A 20,442-nucleotide genomic window follows, 5' to 3' on the forward strand; every position below is an offset into this window, starting at 1 on the left:
TTGAGGTGATTCTGTCGCTTTAAGGACTTTTCACGGTGCGAGACGTCGCGCAGCGCTCTCAGGCGCCGTCATCAGCCTGTTCAAGCTGAAAACCTCCACATTTCAGGCTCTATTGATCCAGGACGTCGTGAGAGAACAGAGAAGTTTCAGAAGAAGTCGGTTTCAGCATTTTATCCAGATATTCCACTGTTAAAGGAGATTTTTTTAATGAAAGACGTGCGGACGCTCTGCCACGTGCGGACGCTCCGCCACAGGAAAAACACCTCTGTTGAAAGCCTTAAGGACAAGTTGGAACATGTCCTGCCTGTTAAACAATTTCTCATATACTCACTCCACTGAAAGCCATCAAAAGCCGCCTGGATTTTACAAATGGTTATCAACACGGAGGTGTTTTTCCTGTGCCACCGCACTGCGTCGGCTGTGTCCCGACGCTCGGACCCGTCCGCATGTCTTTCATTAAAAAAATCTCCTTTAACAGTGGAATATCCGGATAAAATGCTGAAACCGACTTCTTGTGAAACTTCTCTGTTCTCTCACGACGTCCTGGATCAATAGAGCCTGAAATGTGGAGGTTTTCAGCTTGAACAGGCTGACGACGGCGGCTGAGAGCGCTGAGCGACGTCTCGCACTGTGGGAAGTCCTTAAAGCGACAGAATCACCTCAAAATCTCTCATCAGCCGTTAAAATTTTCACCGAAAACCAGCTTAATTTTTCGAACCGTGTCCACTTCGATGTGTCTCACAGGTTTAGAAAAAATTTTGATCAAACAACGCGCCAGTCTCTCAGCAACTTCTCAGACAAAGGAATTCCGACGAGGGGCTGGACGACTCCTCCCACAAGGAGTGCTCACAGGCGAATGACGTCACCGACAGGCGTGGAAAAACTCACGCATGCGCACGAGGGTTCAAGCATGTCTGACGTAAAAACATATGAATGAAATCCATATAGTTTTTGAAAAAAATAAAAAGGACCCTTACTTTATTGACAGCCCTCGTATAACCCTGTCATATGAAAATATTTAGCAATTAAACCTCAGAGTGGTCTAACTTACTTGTTAGTGATTATTTTCTTTGGGACAAATCCTATTATAATAAATTAGTTTATTAAGGTAGGAATGAGAAGGAATGGGTGTTGGCTCCTCATCACAAGCGTTACACCCCCCCCCCCCCAAAAAAAACTCCTGTATACTTAAAAGCTGCAAAATAAAGTGGTACAACAACATCTGAAGAAATACCACCAGCTAGGTGTGTTTTTAATAATATAATGCAAGAGTGTGTTCATATACACGTACACTTTGCAGTTTTAAGGCCCTGTCTTGACAATCTGCATGGTCTAAAGTGCTATACTGCAAGTGCATTTTGGAGAGTGTACAACGTGGTGAAAACCTGAGTGCATAGTAGAACTTGAAACACAAAGCGATTGTATTTAGTCACTTCATTAGACATGGGTGTGTTTTGGTCGTAACATGAATAAAATCATCATATTGTCATCTGTCATTAGGTTTAAGTGCCCACCACACTGGAACCTGGTGTATTAACATACAGCTTTCGGTCCACTGTATCCATTTTACCACATGTTAAAACAAACGTAGTTTAAGGTAACAGGTTTTCCTGCAATTTTTGAGTAAGGCCAGCAAATTCAGGATAATAGTGTGGCAAAGCAACAGTTTTGGGTGTTAAGTTTTAAGTGTTTGTGTGTCAAAGTGTAGAAACAGAAGGTTTACAGGAGGAGCCACCAAAGCTCACTGAGGTGAAGCAGTTTCAATTGTTCTTTGTAATTCTTTTGAATTGTTTTTTAATGTGCAGCCTGTGTGTACATGCAGATTGCAGAGTATATGCACATGATGATACATCTGAGTATTACGGTAGAAGATTACAGGAACAACTCTATACTCAACTTCTGACCAGGTTTTGGTGAACACCACCACAATTTAACACCAACATGCTCATAGTTTCACTACTTACACAATGTAGGGAAGAAAATGACAACTGTGTCTGTTGAAAACTAACAACACTTTCACTGCAGTTTTTTTTGTCATGTGCAAAATAGGGCCCTTAAATTTTTATAGTTTCAGTTCATGTAGAACAGTAATTTCTCTCTATATATATTTCATTATTGATTCTTTGGACTTCTTAAAATACACCATCTCTATTTATGATCGCTGCCTCAAGATAGCTGGATTATTTTTTCAAAAATAGATGAAATGTGTCTTTAAAATTTGCTTTCAGATTTTCTTTCTAACCGTTTGGAAGAAGAGAGTCGGTGTGTGAGGATTTCCACAGTACAGTTCCCCCGAGGCCTCGGCCCACACCGTGGTCCCCACACTGGACGTCTTCAAGTAGGGAACAGATGAACTCCACAGCTTTAACTCTGGAGACACAGACTCCAACAGACACTGAGACACACAAACACACATCAACACAAACACAACACACCTCCATATGACATTAAAGAAATATGCATGAAATAAATCAGGTTTCATTATGATGTCAGCAGGGATGTATAAAATGTGTTTGTATGATGTAATACCTTGTTGAAGAACTCAGGTGTGGAACTGGAGAAATTTGCCTTGAAAAGTTCCTGAAATCAAATTCATCAGAATGATGTAAAAACCAGAGACCCAAATTGCAACAGTTTCAACAACTTTTGTCAGTTTTAACATCACAGGGTCTGATATCTGGGACTGGAATGTTTTCTGTGGCTTATTTAAATGAGCTGCACTTACAGTGAATTCTGCTCCAGAGATATTCAACTGGAAACGGCCATCATGATGAGCAGCAGCAACCATGGGGTTCATGACCTGATCTATAAAAACAGTGTCATAGTCAAGTCACAAACCCTCAAGCACAAGGCTTCGATCCCGAGGCCCATACCAAGGACTACAATCTTGTGGCTAAGGCCAAGGTTTTAACCCTAATGTCCAGGCCAAGGTAAGGTCAAAGAAAAGTTTTGAAACCTCAAGGCCAAGGCAAAGGATTGAACCCTCAAGACGAAGTCTTTGACCCCAATACCCAAGTCAAGTCTTTGATCCTGAAGGCTCAGGCCAAGGCCAAGTCTTTGATTCCTAAGGCTGAGGCCAAAGCAAGGCCAAAGTCAAGCCTTTAACCCCCATTGCCCAGGCCAATTACAAGGTTTTGACCCCAAAGGCCAAAGCAAGACTAAAGCTTCAAAACTCAGGGCTAAGCATAAATAAACAAAAGTAGAAGGCACTCAGACAGTACATACCTCCACCAAGACCACATATTCCCCACACCAAAATATGCACTTTCACTTGACATTAGCATCAAGTATCATAAACTATGACCTAGGACACTATCCATTTGCTCACAACTGTCAGACCATCACTTCCACTCTAGCAGGGAACCCATTCCAACGGCCTCCAAGAAGCCTGTGAGGAGCCTAGGTCATTGGTATGACGCCGTCCTCAAAGACAAAGAGCAAGTACAGCAGCTCAGGAAGGAGGTAGCCAGCAACCTGGAGATCTTCAATAGAATCCTGCTTCCTGGCAAGCTGAAGCTCTGGTGCATGCAGTATGGACTACTTGCACGTCTTCCATGGCCACTTACCCTTTACGAAGTCCCACACCCAAAGGTGGAAAAGCTGGAGAGACTGGTTAGCTCATACTTAAGGAAGTGGCTCGGACTTCCCAGGTGCTTCAGCAGCATCGGGCTACACAACAAAGGAATGTAACACCTGCCCATTTCCAGTCCAGCAGAGGAGTACAAGTGTGCCAAAGTCAGACTGGAGATGATGCTACTGGATTCGAGCGATCCATTTGTAGCCCAAACTGCCTGCAGCCTGGCCACCAGAAGGAAGTGGAGCCCACAGGCTGCAAGTGAGCAGGCAAAGGCAGCACTCAGACAAAGGGACCTCGTGGGCCGAGTGCATGAGGGGAGGAGTGGTCTTGGGGCCAGTACACCACCGTGGACCAAGGCCACTCCATCTGAGAGACGCAAGCTGGTGGTTCAGGAGGTATATCGGGAAGAGGAAGCGGGAAGGTGCGCACAAGCTGTGGCGCAGGTGAAGCAAGGGCAGTGGATGGCATGGGAAGGAGTGGAGAAGGGGAAGCTCTCCTGGAAAGAGCTGTGGGAGATGAAGGCATTCAAGGCGAGCTTTACTATGAATGAATGAATGAATGGATGAATTTATTTATTCGGCACACAGATGAACAACAACACAGACAATAACAAAACTCAAAAAGAACAATGTACAATGAACCCGTGTGGCTGAAAGGGTGAAGGCAGAAGCAAAGCTTGTGTACTATCAGGGCTGCCTGTGATGTCCTGTCTTCTCCTGCAAGCCAGTGCTACGGTGAAGACCCCACATGCCCCCTACGTCAAAGTCCAGCAACACTGAAGCACATCACGGTGGGATGTAAGACCAGCCTCACCCAAAGCTGTGTCTTGCAGCAGTGCTGGAAAGTCAATGGACAAGCGTGAATGCCCTTCCTCCTCCGCCATTCCATTGGCAATCAGCACCATTTGCCTGGGAGGGTGAGGAGTAAACCAGCCTCACCACCGTAAGACCAAGACACTGGGCAGCGCACAGGACTGGAAGCTGCTGGCAGACTTGAGCAAGAAACTTTGCTTCCCAACTGAGATCGCATCCACCAACCTGCGACCAGACCTCCTCATTCTGCTGTCAGCCACTTTCAAGCCCGTCTACATCGTTGAGCTCACGGTGCCCTGGGAGAGTGCAGTGGAGGAGGCCTACGAACAGAAGAAGCTAAGGTGCGCTGAACTTGCAGCCAACGTGGCTGGAAAGTGAAGGTACATCCAGTGGAAGTAGGCTGCAGAGGGTTCGTAGCCACTACAACATACAGGCTGCTCAGGGAGACGGGTGGGCGAGAGAAGGCCAACCGGCTGCCAGTCAAAGATCTCTCCAGGGCTGCTGAGAAGGGGAGCCAGCGGCTGTGGATGAAGAAAAAAGACTGTCTGGGCTTTCAAGTGAGTTGATGGCATCTATAGCGAGTGAACCTGAGACACTGGGATTCATTGCTGAACCTTCTGGTGGTGTCTTGGGCTGAAACACTCAGGAAGGAGGGCATCCACTTGACAGCCCAAAGGATGCCATCACTCAACTGACCAACCCACAGAGTCTCATCAGTTCCTCAAGTATTGTTTATTTATTTATTTTTTGAGGGACAGCAACATCTGGTCCTACACAACAGATCTTTGAATAAACTGAATTAATAAATTGAATCAAATGTTCCTGAATGCTTAAATTGTCTGGATCCTGGATCCAAAGTATGTCTTGGATCAAATTCAAAATAAAAACCCTCATTTTCTCTGAGATTATGCATCTGTGCTCCAGAATTCATCAACATGGTCTCACAGCATTTGGAATTAAATGCTGCTATTTGCCAAACATTCTTCTGGATCTCAGTTCTACAATATATTCTGGATCACCTCCAGAATTTCATCACATAGTTCCTGGAATGTTATCTGCCGCTCAAGAAATTTAACTGACATCCATTCATCACTCTTTGAGTTAAGACATCACATCCTTGGTGGAGGTGAAAATGAAAATGGAACCTCAACAGACTTTCACACAAAATGTAATATTATGAAAATAACTTCAAGAACAGTAGTCGTCTCCGGTAAAAGTAATATTCTGTCTTGTACACGATGTTTTGGTATCTAAAATTCCAAAGCCCTTGAAGATGCTTTGACTTTCTTTGAGCTGACCCAGGCTTTGAACCCTCAAGGCCAAGGCCTGGAAAGAATTTAGCCTTAAGTCTCACTGTCCGATAAGGAGAATTTTTGTAATTTTTGCAGAGCAATGTAATTTATCTACTGACCTGAAAACCAAAAGTAGAGCATCCTGTGTTCAGTCAGCTGACTGGGGTGGAAGACGGAGTCATTGATGACAGCAGTAACATTGTGGTAGTTGGTCAAACCCTGGAAGGGTAACAGCAAGAGGAGCAAATTATTTTAATATAACACAATACTAAAATATCCTCGGCCGTATGAGCAATGTGTTCTTTATAATTTGCAGTTTAATTCATTCCAGTTTTATTAAGATCCTATTGTCTTAAGTACAATTTGTACATGTTCAAAAAAAAACCTCAGTCAATCAGTCAAAAACAATATTTATGTTTGAACGGCATCTGCAGGAGGCCTTGTGTGTGTGGACATGAGCTTTTGACAAGAGCAGATGTTGAGACTTTCAAGTCCAGTCTTAAGATGCACTCATTGTCCATTTCGTATGGCTAGCATACTGGCATAATATGTTACTATGCTTTTTACCCTTTTACATTAATTTTACCAGGAGACGGAGCGTGCCGCGGCCTCAACTTTATCTAAATTCTGGGTCTTCTAGTGAAGTTTAGGGCTAGTAGCCGGCGATCACCTTAGTATTTCTTCTGTTTTTCTTGTTGCATAATGCTGACAAATTGTGCTGTATTTGTTGTCTTTCTGATGCCTAATTCAGTTTTTTTTTTCTCTCTGCTTGAGGTGCGGCTCCATCCAGAGATGGGAGTGGGTGTCTTCTTCTGCAAGCCTCCCATCTTGGACACCAGCATGGACTCCCAACATTTCCTGTATATTTGTATTGTCAATTGTGTCTGTAGCACGGCCCAAGGACAGGGTCACCCCTTTGAGTCTGGTCTGCTTGAGGTTTCTTCCTCAAATCATCAGACGGAGTATTTCCTTACCACTGTCACCTGTGTGCTTGTTCTGGGGGTTGGTAAGGTTAGACCTAACTTGTGTGAAGCGCCTTAAGGCAACTTTTTTGTAATTTGGCGCTATATAAATGAAATAAATTGAACACAATGTTGTGCAAATCAAGCAATATTTGTAGATCACCCTCTGTGCATTTACAGGTATTAATGAGACAAATTTAACTCCATGGGAAGTTAGCTTTCAGTTAGCAGAAGTTAGCGTGCATGCTAATGCCGCAAAATGTCTTGTAAACGACTCCAGAGGCGTTATCAGGTTACAAAAACAGAGTTTTCAGTTTTAGAAGTGTTTATTTATCACTAGTTTTTACATAATATATGACACAGAGGTTATATTTACACACAAACAAAAATGAGTTTTGCAACTAGCCACCAGCCTGTGATGTCACCATGCTAACGTCCACAAAATAATAAGTTCAGAGGTGTTATAGGGCAGCGCAGTCTCGTTTGAACCCTGTGTGATATCGTGGGATTTGACCACTTATGGGGACAACTGGTCCTGTTATGCATTATATACACAGCATAACTCTACATGGAAAAATGGTGTACTGTTTTGTTTGTGGCTGCAGTCATCAAAGCAGCCGCGAAAGGTGCCGTTTTTTTCGTTTCCCAGTGGAGAAGGAAAGACGAGGCGAATGTGAGACATCGTGTTGGTTAAGGGTTAGCCTACACAGCTAACCACAGTAGCTACGTTTTCTCGCCTGCAAAACCGCCTCGACCAAATCTGTGACCTCGACATGTTTGTGCTCCGGGTCATAAACAAACCACTTTCTCACCGCATCGTCACTTTTTCTTTGTATTTTCACTTTGTTTGCGTGTAATTTGCCCAAAATCTCAGAGAAAGTGCCGTGTTTCTGTCCCCGGAAGTAGAGAAATTACGTTATATGTGTCATTTTACCCCTTTAAAGGCCCGCCCTCAAACGAGGCTGCGCTGCCCAATTGGGCTCCAAAAACAGCATTTTCAGTTTTAGAAGTGTTTATTTCTCGCTAGCTTTTACATAATATATGAGAAACATGTATATAAACACACAAAACAAAGAGATTTTGGAGAGACCAGCTACTGACGTCATGGTGCAGCTCTACTCTGATTGGCTGTCACCCTCGCCACTCAAAAACCAAACTGAAGAGATTGAAACAGAATGTGAACTTGTGGTCTGTGTCCCAAGAATGTTCCCTGTGAATTTGAAGACTCTGGCAGTAATAGGACTGGACTTAAGCCTTCGTAATACCTGATGGCCACATCTGATGGCCTCAGGTAAAAATATATCAGCTGGTTGAGGAGATTTTGTGGAATCTGTATCCGTTTCTATTGCATGTTCTTAGTGGAGCAGATAAGTAATAAATCAGTGTTTGAGAAAAGGCGTGGGCCACTTGAAAATCCAATGTGGCGGCCAGGTAGGGGTCAATGAAGAATTACACAGGGGTCAAAATTTAAAAATGCTCCAATCATATTGAAAGTTATACCACATTATGTGTCTGATCACAAAGATTCCAAAAAGGTATAGTTTGGACTATCTATGACTGAATGTTATGGAGTTATGGGGTAAAAACAACAAGAATTGTGACAAAGGTCAATTTCAGTTTGTACAGGGATCAAAAGTTAAAGTTGCTCCAATCTTTGTAAAATGTGATGCAAATTATTGGTTGAGTTAATAGGGTTTTAAAAAGGAATAGTGTGCACCATGTGTCTTGCTCAGTTGTCACATTACAGGGTAACATATGTCACGTCATAGAATCCAATGTACGTCGACATTGTTTGACTTGTACTTTGCAAACCGAGCATTCAACACAGTCAAAACTATTCCATTTATTAATCCTATTAGCTCAACCAATAATTTGCACCACCTTTTAACAAAATTGGAGCAACTTTAACTTGCCATATTGGATTTTCAAGTGGCCCGCACTTTTTTCTCAAACACTCAATCAATCAATCAATTTTTTTTATATAGCGCCAAATCACAACAAACAGTTGCCCCAACTGATTTATGAAGAACATTCATGCCAAATCTGATGCTTGTATCATCAAGTGAAGGATTGTTTCAGTTATCTGCTGCACTATTTTGCAGGTCAGGTTCTTCAGAGATCCGTAACTGTCTGTTTATGAGGGACGTTACAGTACTTTTTTCTTTTTTTTTACCTTATGATAAGATTCGATGTAGGTGGGAGTGATGACAGGATCAGCAGTCAAATTGATGTTCACACTGATGTCACCATCACTGAGGAACCTCTCTGAAAACCCACACACAACATTTATCCGTTACACGAATGGTGCATTACATGCACGATAGTGCTTGCATGCATGCATGCTTCAGGCCACACGTGCACGGACCTGCTGTGTCTTGTATGAAGTCAGCCAGGACATTTGCGACTTTGTTTATCTCCTTACAAATCTGCAGTGACAAACAGACATAACAACAGCATACAGGTAAGAGAAAAAAAAAAAAAAAAAAAGGTCCATCCAGCATATTATTAAACACAACAGTGGCTGGCCACGAGGGGGCGACAGAGCACCACCCTCTTGGGAAAGCCACTTTGATCATTTTTTTTAAACTAATTTTGAAAAAGGATGAATGCTTCACTGTTTGTGTGTTTGAATGTGCCCCCACCCAAAAATACATACATTAATAACTCTGCAACAAATATTAATGGCCTTGCAGCAGCTTCTTACAGTGGCCAACGGAGGCCGCAAAATAAATGGTAAAATGGTAAATGGACTGCATTTATATAGTGCTTTTTCCATCTGCATCAGATGCTCAAAGCGCTTTACAATAATGCCTCACATTCACCCCAATGTCAGGGTGCTGCCATACAAGGTGCTCACTACACATCAGGAGCAACTAGGGGATTAAGGACTTTGCCCAAGGGCCCTTAGTGATTTTCCGGTCAGGCTGGATTTGACCCGAGGATCCTCTGGTCTCAAGCCCAACGCTTTAACCACTAGACCATCACCTCACGCAAAACTTACAAATGCAGGAAAAATATCATGCATCAATTCAGCTACAGGCAGTCGCATAAAAAACATCCTGTAAACTGAAAAACTGCTTGCAAGGACAAACAACCTACAGCACATGCAACAATTTAACTTGATAACAAGTTTGTTGCAAATTCACACAATGCACCCCAAAATAAATAAATAAAAATCAAACGCTCTGCAGACAGCCACAGCACAACAGACCAACACTAACACTAAAACAGGTTTGTGCCTGCAGGACGTTTTCCTCGTGGACTGTCCAGTGCATCATGGTGCTCAGTTATCTTTGTCTTTACTGCGTTGACATAGCTGAGTTAGCTTCATTATTTTCTTTATTGACAACATTAAAGCCAACTTAAATCTTAGTCACAAAACTTTGATCCTGACTGATCAATGCTTTTATCTAGTTAATATTGGGAGCTAATGTTTGCTAAATATTTGGACATGGCAGACAGAAGGAAATAAGGAAGGAAGGAAGGAAGGAAATGTGACTGTGTGTGGGACTGTGCCTGTTCTGGAAGGGGGCTTAAATGCTTTTACTCTTAAACTAGTTGTATTTTTGCATTTTATTTTATTTGCTTTGCATTGAACAGTAGAAGTAAACAAAAGTCCACCAGGCAGATACCTTTTGTTGTCCCCCATCTCCCCAGTGGACATACATAGAAATACATCCATCCATTTGTGTTTCTGTCTGTATGTTCATCAGAAACTCTGCACTTCCTATAACCTTTCATAGATATGAGACATGTTTACCAAATTTACAGCAGATGCATTCCTGAAAGATCTAAGTCAAGCTCAATGATGAGTAACCTTGACAAAATATTGATGGTCATAAAAACTAGTGTTTGTGTGTGATGAGGACTGTATTCTCAGTAACTTTCCAAGGATCTGAGACAGGATCCATCAAATTTGCAGCAAATGTGCAACCCTTCAACGTATAGGCCAGCTTCACTGATGATGACACTGACCCAGTTTTGAAGATCATAGGACCAAAAATATCTACAACACTATTCAGAATCAGAATAGCCTTTATTCACCAAGTATCCACTGAATACAAGGAATCTGACTGCAGTTTGAGCTGCACTCACTCTGTACGGACACACTAAACAATGAATAATTCACAGTAATAGTAAGTCCCTTCGGCTGCTCCCTTGTTTGCACTCGGGGTCGCCACAGCAAATCCAAGGTGGATCTGCACGTTGAATTGGCACAGGTTTTACGCCGGATGCCCTTCCTGATGCAACTCCATATTACATGGAGAAATGTGGCAGGGGTGGGATTTGAACCCGGAACCTTCTGCACTGAAACTAAGCGCATTAACCACTTGGCCACCACCCCATAATTCACAGTAATAAAATGTGCAAATGAAATATGCAAGAAAATATATTGTACAATGAGAGAAAAAAATTGTGTGAAACAGACAAACAGATTGAAGTTAAGTTGTACATGAGGTAGATGAATGAGTGAGTTTTTTGGCGGGTTAAGTTGTTCATCACTGTAATGCTCTGTGGAAAGAAACTGTTCCTGTGTCTGGTTGTTTTGACCTACAGAGCTCTGTAACATCACCCAGAGGGGAGGAGTTTAAACAGAGAGTGTCCAGGGTGTGAGGGGTCTGCAGAGATGTTACCAGCTTGCTACCCGGTCCTGGACCGGTAGAAGTCCTGGATGGAGGGCTCCAACAATTTTTTTCCATCTGTGCCTGTCATGTTTGGAGGCAGGGGCAAATCAAACAGAGATGGAGATGCACAGGACAGACTGGATGATGGATGTGTAGAAGATGATGAGTAGTTCCTGGGGCAGGTTGAACGTCCTGAGCTGTCTGAGGAAGTACATCCTCTGCTGTGCCTTTTTCCTGATGGAGTCTATGTGCGGGTTCCACTTCAGATCCCAGGAGATGGTGGATCCAAGGAACTGGAAACTCTCCAGTCCACAGTAGGCACAGTGTTGTTGAGGATGGATGGGGGGGGACTTTCATGCCCTTTTCACTCAGATGTTCACATCTTTCTCACACCTTTTCCAAACCAATAAAACCGTGACTTAAACTCAAATTGTCGTCTCCCCAGTAAAAACTCTGAAACTTGTCTCCATGGTGATTATTACGATGCAGTTTGAAGACACATTTCTGCGATGGTGGACACGAGGCCACCATGCAAGTGTATGTTCTATTTGCAAGTGTTTTTTTTTTTTTTTTTTTTGCAGTTACTAGTGTTGCCATCATTTCAAAATTGCTGTGTGTCGTCTGTCAGCTGTGGTAGAATTCTTCCCATTTATTCTTAAGTCATGTTATTGATCATGATGTCTTTCTCGTCCTTACCTGTGCCTTGACGACCACTTTGACAGTGAAAGTGATGAAGTTGGTGAAGATCCTCTTCAGCCAATTTGGTCTAAAGAACAACAAACATGTACAGTAGTGTTCAGAATAATAGTAGCGCTATGTGATTAAAAAGATTAATCCAGGTTTTGAGTATATTTCTTTTTGTTACATGGGAAACAAGGTACCAGTAGATTCAGTAGATTCTCACAAATCCAACAAGATCAAGCATTCATGATATGCACACTCTTAAGGCTATGAAATTGGGCTATTAGTAAAAAAAAAAGTAGAAAAAGGGGTGTTCACAATAATAGTAGTGTGGCATTCAGTCAGTGAGTTCGCCAATTTTGTGGAACAAACAGGTGTGAATCAGGTGTCCCCTATTTAAGGATGAAGCCAGCACCTGTTGAACATGCTTTTTTCTTTGAAAGCCTGAGGAAAATGGGACGTTCAAGACATTGTTCAGAAGAACAGCGTAGTTTGATTAAAACGTTGATTGGAGAGGGGAAAATATACGCAGGTGTAAAAAATTATAGGCTGTTCATCTACAATGATCTCCAATGCTTTAAAATGGGAAAAAAAAAACAAAAAAAAAAACAGACGCGTGGAAGAAAACGGAAAACAACCATCAAGATGGATAGAAGAATAACCAGAATGGCAAAGGTTCACCCACTGATCAGCTCCAGGATGATCAAAGACAGTCTGGAGTTACCTGTAAGTGCTGTGACAGTTAGAAGATGCCTGTGTGAAGCTAATTTATTTGCAAGAATCCCCCGCAAAGTCCCTCTGTTAAATAAAAGACGTGCAGAAGAGGCTACAATTTGCCAAAGAACACATCAACTGGCCTAAAAAGAAATGGAGGAATATTTTGTGGACTGATGAGAGTAAAATTTTTCTTTTTGGGTCCAAGGGCCGCAGACAGTTTGTGAGACGACCCCCAAACTCTGAATTCAAGCCACAGTTCACAGTGAAGACAGTGAAGCATGGTGGTGCAAGCATCATGATATGGGCATGTTTCTACTACTATGGTGTTGGGCCTATATATTGCATACCAGGTATCATGGATCAGTTTGGATATGTCAAAATACTTGAAGAGGTCATGTTGCCTTATGCTGAAAAGGACATGCCCTTGAAATGGGTGTTTCAACAACATAATGACCCCAAGCACACTAGTAAACAAGCAAAACGAATGCTTTGCAGATGTGAAGAAATCATGAAAAACTGTGGTTATACAACTAAATACTAGTTTAGTGATTCACAGGATTGCTAAAAAAGCAGTTTGAACATAATAGTTTTGAGTTTGTAGCACTATTATACTACATAACACTACTATTATTCTGAACACTACTGTATGATAACAGACAAACTCTACGTATATCTTCATTTTTTCCCGGCACAGTTTGTTACTTACTCTCTGTCTCCCTGCAGGAGGAGGTGGAGCTTGTGAAAGTTCAAATAACAGTCTGATGTGTCCACTGCCACTTTACCATTACCACAGTCTGAAATACAGAGGGACAGAGAGTAGGGATGGATACTGATAAGATTTTATCGATATTGATACCATTATTGATTCCGCTTATTGATCCGATTCCTTATCGTTTACCTTATCGATACCTTGGAGGTGGTAATGCTCATGAGAAGGTGTGACTGACATACATGGATGGTGATAATTAACATGCAAGTAGCTCTAAGATACACGATATTACATGAACAACATCTGAGTACTCACAAAGTTTGGGATTGATTCCAAGGTCAATATGAGAGTCAATCTCAAAGTCAACGGAATGTGCAACATTGACCCTGGAGATGGAAATCAAGTTATACAGAGGAAAATGTTATTCTTCATTGCTGATCCTTATTCAGAGTTACATGATTTTACAAGCTTGACTTGTTGGCTGAATCAGGATGATGCTGGTCTCACACAGACACACTCAGACTCACAGCCAGCTGCCATATCCATACTTGATTGTCCCTCTAAAGATGGCGGACACGTTACTTATCTTCAAATCAACGCCTTCCCCTGGACGAAACTCAAATTCACTCTGACCAATAGACAGGTTGTGAATCTCCAGACTGCGCGGGGCATGACACAAACAATGCATGACTATGTGGCTATTTGCTGTGTGTGTGTGTGTGTGTGTGTGTGTGTGTGTGTGTGTGTGTGTGTGTGTGTGTGTGTGTGTGTGTGTGTGTAGGCACTCACTTGTCCAGGCCGTATAGAACTTTGCCGGTAAAGAGCAGAGACTTCTCCCCCTTCATGCTTGGGTATCTGGCATGTTGGAACGCTGCCTCGATCACTTTGGTGGTTTTCTCGTTCACTAGAAACAACATCATCACAACAAAATTCAAGGTTAATTTCATTCAGTCACGTTGCAACCATCAGTTCTGATCCGGGGCCATGCACTGGTGACACACATCGCTGCTTCCACCACACTACGGAACTGCCTTGAGTACCTGGATAGTACCGACCCTTTGGCTTTTTAAGCTGCTGGGGTTTCCACCACTGAAGTACCTGCTGCTATACCTGGCTCCTCCCTCTTAATCATGTACACCTGTGTCCAAATAGCTGTTCTGTTTCAGTTGGGTCCTGGCTGTTCTCCAGTGGCAGATAATCTTGTCATGCCACAAGTCCATGTCATCCAGCGATAGTTTGTGTTTGCCTACTTGTTGCTGGACCTCTGCCCGTTTGTGATCCATGACCTTGCCTCAGCCCAGGTACAACTCTGTCTGACCGTCGCTTGACCCTTGCCTGTTTTGGATCTACACCTCTGCCTCAGCCCAAGAACCTTTTTCAGCCTTCCTGTTGCCACATCTCTACTCAGTCTCTGACTGCCCACAAGCCAACAGTACCACACCCGCTGCCACCAAAGGACAGAATCCAAAGACTGCAAGACTGTCACATTGCCTTTCACATCCCGTCACTGCACCTTTGAGTCTACAGTTTGCATATGGACCTGTTTAATGTCTCTCTGTCATCAGTTCCAAGATGTCCATCAGTATCCTGATCCAGGCCCAGTCCTCAGCGTGATTCCATCCTGCTGTCTGAGGCTGACGCTATACACACCCAAGACTCTGACATCATTACATGATATCATAGCTATTGTTTGTATAAACCTGCAGTAAATGTACCTTCACCTATAATCTGTGGTCTCAGAGTTGTGCTCTTGAAAACTTGCCTATCTGGTCAAGTACCCTTATACCTGTGTGCTGGATCCTGACCAGAGAAAGATGCCACATGGTCAAAATGCAAATGATAATCCTCATCAGTATCCCTAAGTAACCGTTCATTTGGGAAAGTCATTCTAGTGGTGCCCAAGGATCCTCCAAAGAGACCTAGTATCAAAGACATTCTAAAAATATCAAAGACATCTAGTTGTTGCCTTTGGTCACCAATTAGCATCCAAGTCTCAAGCATACAATAAGACAAGAAGGCCCATGGCCTGGTTTTATGAAGCAGACTAAAAATGGTGGCATGCTATGGAGATAGACTAGTCTAATTCAAGTTCAAAGGTCGAAAATTTAGACCACAAAAAAAAAAAAAAAAAAAAAAAAAAAAAAAAAAAAAAAAAAAAGCATTGAGGGAAACTTTAGTCCAGGACTTTTTTTAGTCAAAGACCGACTCACTAGTTGGGAACCTTAAAATGCCCCTAGCAGGGTTAATTGTTGGTCTGATGCTAAATTTTATCCATTAGATTAGATGAGATTATATTGAACTTTACTGATCCCTTAGGAAAACTCCCTCTGGGAAATTCCAGTAGTATTGAATAGAAGCACACAGGGTAAGAAGCACACAGAGTATCAGACGTAGAAGTAAGAAACAATTTTCAAAAGCTAACTACAAATATAAATACTAGATATGCTGTCTTACGGGCTACTACTGTTCTTCTCATTCCCGTTCTTCTCATTATATGATTTATGTCATTTTTCATGCAATTTTGGTTCCATTCTGGTTCCGTACATTTCACTCCATTGAATAACTCCACATACTCCCACATACAGATACACTACAAATGCCAAAGTCCAGAAAGTTACTGAAAGCCAGGATCCAACTTCACAAACTCAACATTCCACATGCTGCAATCGGGGCATCAATTGATTCTGCACAGATCATGGCATCATCTGCAAAATGCAGAACATTAGACCTTTCCTCACCACCAGTCTCCACAACCCTACTCAACAACAGAGTAGCCAAAACATATCCCTGAGGAACACCAGGATTAACGAAAAGATTCAAAAAGACTGTCCCTGATCTGATCTGCACAGCTTCACAGTACCTGTGGATAGACAAGCTATGTTGCTAAGCAACTTGTTGGGGGCCCTGTGAATCCTTAAGATGTCTCACTGAGCATCCCGTTCAACTAAAACAAAGGGTTTTAGCTGAACGAAAAAAAAAAAAATACCACTGCTGATGTTTGCACTTTTATGTTCACCGAGTACTGGAAGAGCTAATATGTACTTAATGGTTGGCATCTTGGTTGTCAAGCCAGAATTTTTCAGTTGCCGAGTGGCTCGAAGGTGAAACTGAATCCTAGAAGCAACTTTCCAGGCCCCCAGAGTGACCTAACGCCCCGGAAACAACCCTGTGGTTGTTGCAGTCCAGGTAACCGTGGCTTTCTTCCCACAGGGGGACAATAAATTCTTTCACACACTCTCTCTCTCTTTCTCTCACTCACACACACACACACACACACACACACACACACACACACACACACACACACACACACACACACACACACACACACACACACACACACACACACACACACACACACACACACACACACACACACACACACACACACACACACACACACAGCAACTTAATACCAATGGCTTTTAGACTGAAGGCATTTCAGGGTATTTTTCTTTCCATTTCCTGACCTGTGATTGAGATTTTTGCTCTTGATGACCTCTGCCATCTCAGTTTTAGAATCTGGGCATTCATTTTTGATTGTGACCTTTGATCTTGATTGCCAAAGTTAGACATGTTTGTCCCTGATCACTGACCTACATATTAACCCAATCTCTGATCCCAATTGCTGACCTTTGATCCTGACATTTGATCCTTACTACTGAACTTTGATCCTGATATTTGATGACAATTGCTGAACTTTGATCCTGACTTTGTTCCTAATTGCTGAACTTTGATCCTGACATTTGATCTTAGCTGCTAAACTTTGATCCTGGTCTTTGATCCTAATTGCTGAATTCTGATCTTGATGGTTGATCATAACTGCTGAGCTTTGATCCAGCCATTTGATGTTAATGGCTAACCTTTGATCCTGATGTTTGATCCTAATGGCTAAACTTTAATCCTGACTTTTGATCTGAACTGTTGAACTTTGATCCTAATGGCTGAACTTTGATCCTGACTTTGGTCCTACTTTCTGAACCTCAATCTGGATATTCAATCATAATTGCTGAACTTTGATTGTGATGTTTGAACCTAACTACTGAACTTTGGTCTTGACTTTTGATTCTAATTGCTGAACTTTGATCCTGACATTCGATACTAATTACTGAACTTTTGTCCTGACTTTTGATCCTAATTGTTGAACTTTGATCCAGATGTTATGTCCTGATCTTTGATATTGATGTTTGATCCTGATAGCTAAACTTTTATCCTGACATTTGATCCTAATAGCTGAACTTTGATCCTGATGCTTGATCCTTATTGCTGAATTCTGGTCCTGACCTTTGATCCCGATAGCTGAACTTTGAGCCTGCCTTTTGATCCTAATGGTTGAACTTTGATCCTATCCTTTGTTTATTTGTGATTGCTGTTTTAAGTTCTGTTTGGTTATTGCGTTTATCTCGTAATTAGGACTAAGAAATCCATATCAGAGGTTACAGGCTAGTGACCAATGTCCCACTTCTTCAGCAAATTTCATTTATTTTAATTCATTCTCTTTTGAGATCTCCGGCTGGCAGAGGTGTCAATAAAAATATTAAGACAGAGATAATCGACATAGAAGCAGGATTCAGATCAAACTCACACACAACAGCTGCAGGGTGGGTGAGCCGGCAGACGGTTCCAGTGAATCTGTAGGCCGAGGCCGGGTCCTTTATGCAGCCGAGGGACGTTCCGAAAAGAGACGACAACAACAGCAACCAGACCAGAGGCATTGTGCATGTGTGGAGGTTTTGAGAACTCTGCACCTTCTTCTGTCTTCAGTTGATTAACTGCACTGAGAAATGATGTTCTAGTCAGTTAATGACGACCCGGAACGCCGTGTTTGTCATAAAAAACTTTCAGTGGACCTGTGGCTGGACTGCTCCGTCTCTGTGGTTTCCAGGGAACCTACCAACTGATTTTACACAAAAACCAAAGTGTCAGTACCTTCAGATCAATACAGTGTGACCTCTTTAAACATTTCAAACATGTTGAGTTTGGTTAAAAAAAAAAAAAAAGCAAACAGTGCAAGGAGATCCTGGACAGATTCACGTGTTGATAGAAAACACAGTGCTGAAGGAAACAGAATCATCACAATCAACAAAGAAATCATGCTGAATTGAACTTAGCCTACATGCAGCTGAGGAGCCTTCGAGGAGCCTTTTCTCTTTTCATCAAAGTCTCCTCTTGATCCTGCTCCTTGCAGGAGAAAACCCACCGCTTGAGTCCAACTTTGTCCAAACAAACCCTCTCTGCCACTAACTGCCTGACTCACAGGGAAACCAGATACACATTCAGACTTTAACCTGAGCGGCTCGTCCCCTGCATCCCCCCCCAGGGGGAATCAATGAACATATACACGTTCTCTGACAGAAGCACTCAGGAGGAACATTCAAGCATGTGCACACACAGAGATCAGAAACGGAATCAGCGAGTCACAAACTGGAAACAACAACCACAACAGCCATCAAATTACTGGGATCCCACTTACTTTATGAAGGGGAATAAACAGCACTTAGAATCCAGCCTCAGTGTACCATGACCTACACAAAACCTGTGGTAGCCATCATGCATGATAAGGATCAAGAATAACTCACAGGGGTCAAATAAAAACAACAACAAAAAAAATGCTCCAATCATATTGAAAACTACACCACATTATTTGTCTGATCACAAAGATTCCAAAAAGGTACAGTTTGGACAATCTGTGACTTAAAGCTCTGGAGTTATGGGGTAAAAACAGAAAGAATGGGGACAAAGGTCAGTTTAAGTTTGTACAGGGGTCAAAAGTTAAAGCTGATTTACGTTTGATCAAACGTGATGCAGATGATTGTCCGAGCTAATAGAATTAATAATTGGAATAGTTTTGACTGTGCTGAATATTTGGTCTTAAAGGTCAAACAAGGTCGCTGTCCATTGGATTCTCTGACATGTGACCTCTTAACAGTTAACAGTATCACTGGGCTGCACGTTTCGGCGATTAGTAGGAGACACAATTAGTAACATGTAGGACACACTAAAATGAGGACACGTGGTCAGGATGACTGTGGGCTGCTAGGAGGCTGTGGAAAAACCCCAGACTGTAGCCACGGAAGACATAATAAATAAATAGAATAAAATAAAAACCAGTCTCGCTAAGGAGGTAAAATAAAGAAGGGAAAAGTGGATGTTTTGTGTGGAAACTCACAGACTTGCAGAATGATGAGGAGTGACAGTCCACTAGTTCTTGACAATACACCAGATAAAATTGCAGAGGATGAAACAATATAGCAATAAAGTTATTTCCATTGTGGCCCTCCAAAAAATAAAAAATAAATTAAAATAAAACCAAGAATAAAACAAAAGGAACAAGAGCATTCAAGAGATTTTTGGCATCCGCCAATCCAGATCTGGATCACCTCTATAGTGGAATCTTCCATGCCCTAATATCTACTAGTCCATGGGCTGGGTGGGCTCACCTTGCACCCCCCCTAAAAGTGATGAAAGTTGATGTAGGTTGTAGTATTAGATCTATATTTTCATATTTTCCGTGTTGCCACCGAAAATGTAGGGACTCAATGGCACTCCTGGGGTATTATTTGTGGGCTTGGCTCCAAATTTTCCTTCGGTCGGTTTTGGGGTAGGGGAAATCTAAATTGACATAACTTTTGAATGGGTTGTCACAGGAAAGTGTGTGACCCATCAAAATCTTTGTCTTGGGCCACTCTAATGTTTGAAATCAATATGCAAATTATGTCCATATTTAGGTCAACAGAGGTCAAAAGGTCAAGAAATTTAGGGAATGCCTAAAATCTGGAAGTTGGGCCTGTAAATGTTTCCTGAAGTTCCAAAATAGGAAAGTATTCACCTAGGACCCCATAGAACCTCTTTCTAACATCCCTTTACATGTTTTAACCCACCAATGTTTAATTATTTTCTAAAATAATGACTCAGTGTTTTACACAAAAGGGGCAAATTTTAGAAAACTCAAAATTATCAGAGATTTCAACACAGTAAAGGTCTCACTGCTTATGAACAAAGTATGCCACAACAAATAACTCTCAGCATGAGATATGCTATAAACAAAAATACTTTATACAGATGCA

The 20,442-nt window shown here is 42.1% G+C and overlaps 1 protein-coding gene across 2 annotated transcripts in view; it reads right to left on the bottom strand.

Moving 5' to 3' along the window:
* cetp (cholesteryl ester transfer protein, plasma) overlaps positions 1 to 18,134 on the bottom strand; it is a 32,053-nt gene extending 13,919 nt beyond the window's left edge. For both annotated transcript variants that reach the window (XM_034177178.1, XM_034177177.1), the window contains exons 1-12: positions 17,961 to 18,134; positions 14,165 to 14,279; positions 13,903 to 14,034; positions 13,691 to 13,761; positions 13,373 to 13,460; positions 11,965 to 12,034; positions 9,009 to 9,069; positions 8,817 to 8,908; positions 5,801 to 5,900; positions 2,726 to 2,805; positions 2,530 to 2,580; positions 2,243 to 2,395 (exon numbers count right to left, since the gene is read on the bottom strand). In XM_034177178.1, the coding sequence (XP_034033069.1) occupies positions 2,243 to 2,395; positions 2,530 to 2,580; positions 2,726 to 2,805; positions 5,801 to 5,900; positions 8,817 to 8,908; positions 9,009 to 9,069; positions 11,965 to 12,034; positions 13,373 to 13,460; positions 13,691 to 13,761; positions 13,903 to 14,034; positions 14,165 to 14,279; positions 17,961 to 18,090 (1,143 nt within the window). In that variant the 5' untranslated portion in view covers positions 18,091 to 18,134. The remainder of the gene's footprint in view (positions 1 to 2,242; positions 2,396 to 2,529; positions 2,581 to 2,725; positions 2,806 to 5,800; positions 5,901 to 8,816; positions 8,909 to 9,008; positions 9,070 to 11,964; positions 12,035 to 13,372; positions 13,461 to 13,690; positions 13,762 to 13,902; positions 14,035 to 14,164; positions 14,280 to 17,960) is intronic.
* Positions 18,135 to 20,442: the final 2,308 nt, after the last annotated feature.

Source organism: Thalassophryne amazonica, chromosome 8, assembly GCF_902500255.1.
Source record: "Thalassophryne amazonica chromosome 8, fThaAma1.1, whole genome shotgun sequence".
Lineage (NCBI taxonomy): Eukaryota > Metazoa > Chordata > Actinopteri > Batrachoidiformes > Batrachoididae > Thalassophryne > Thalassophryne amazonica.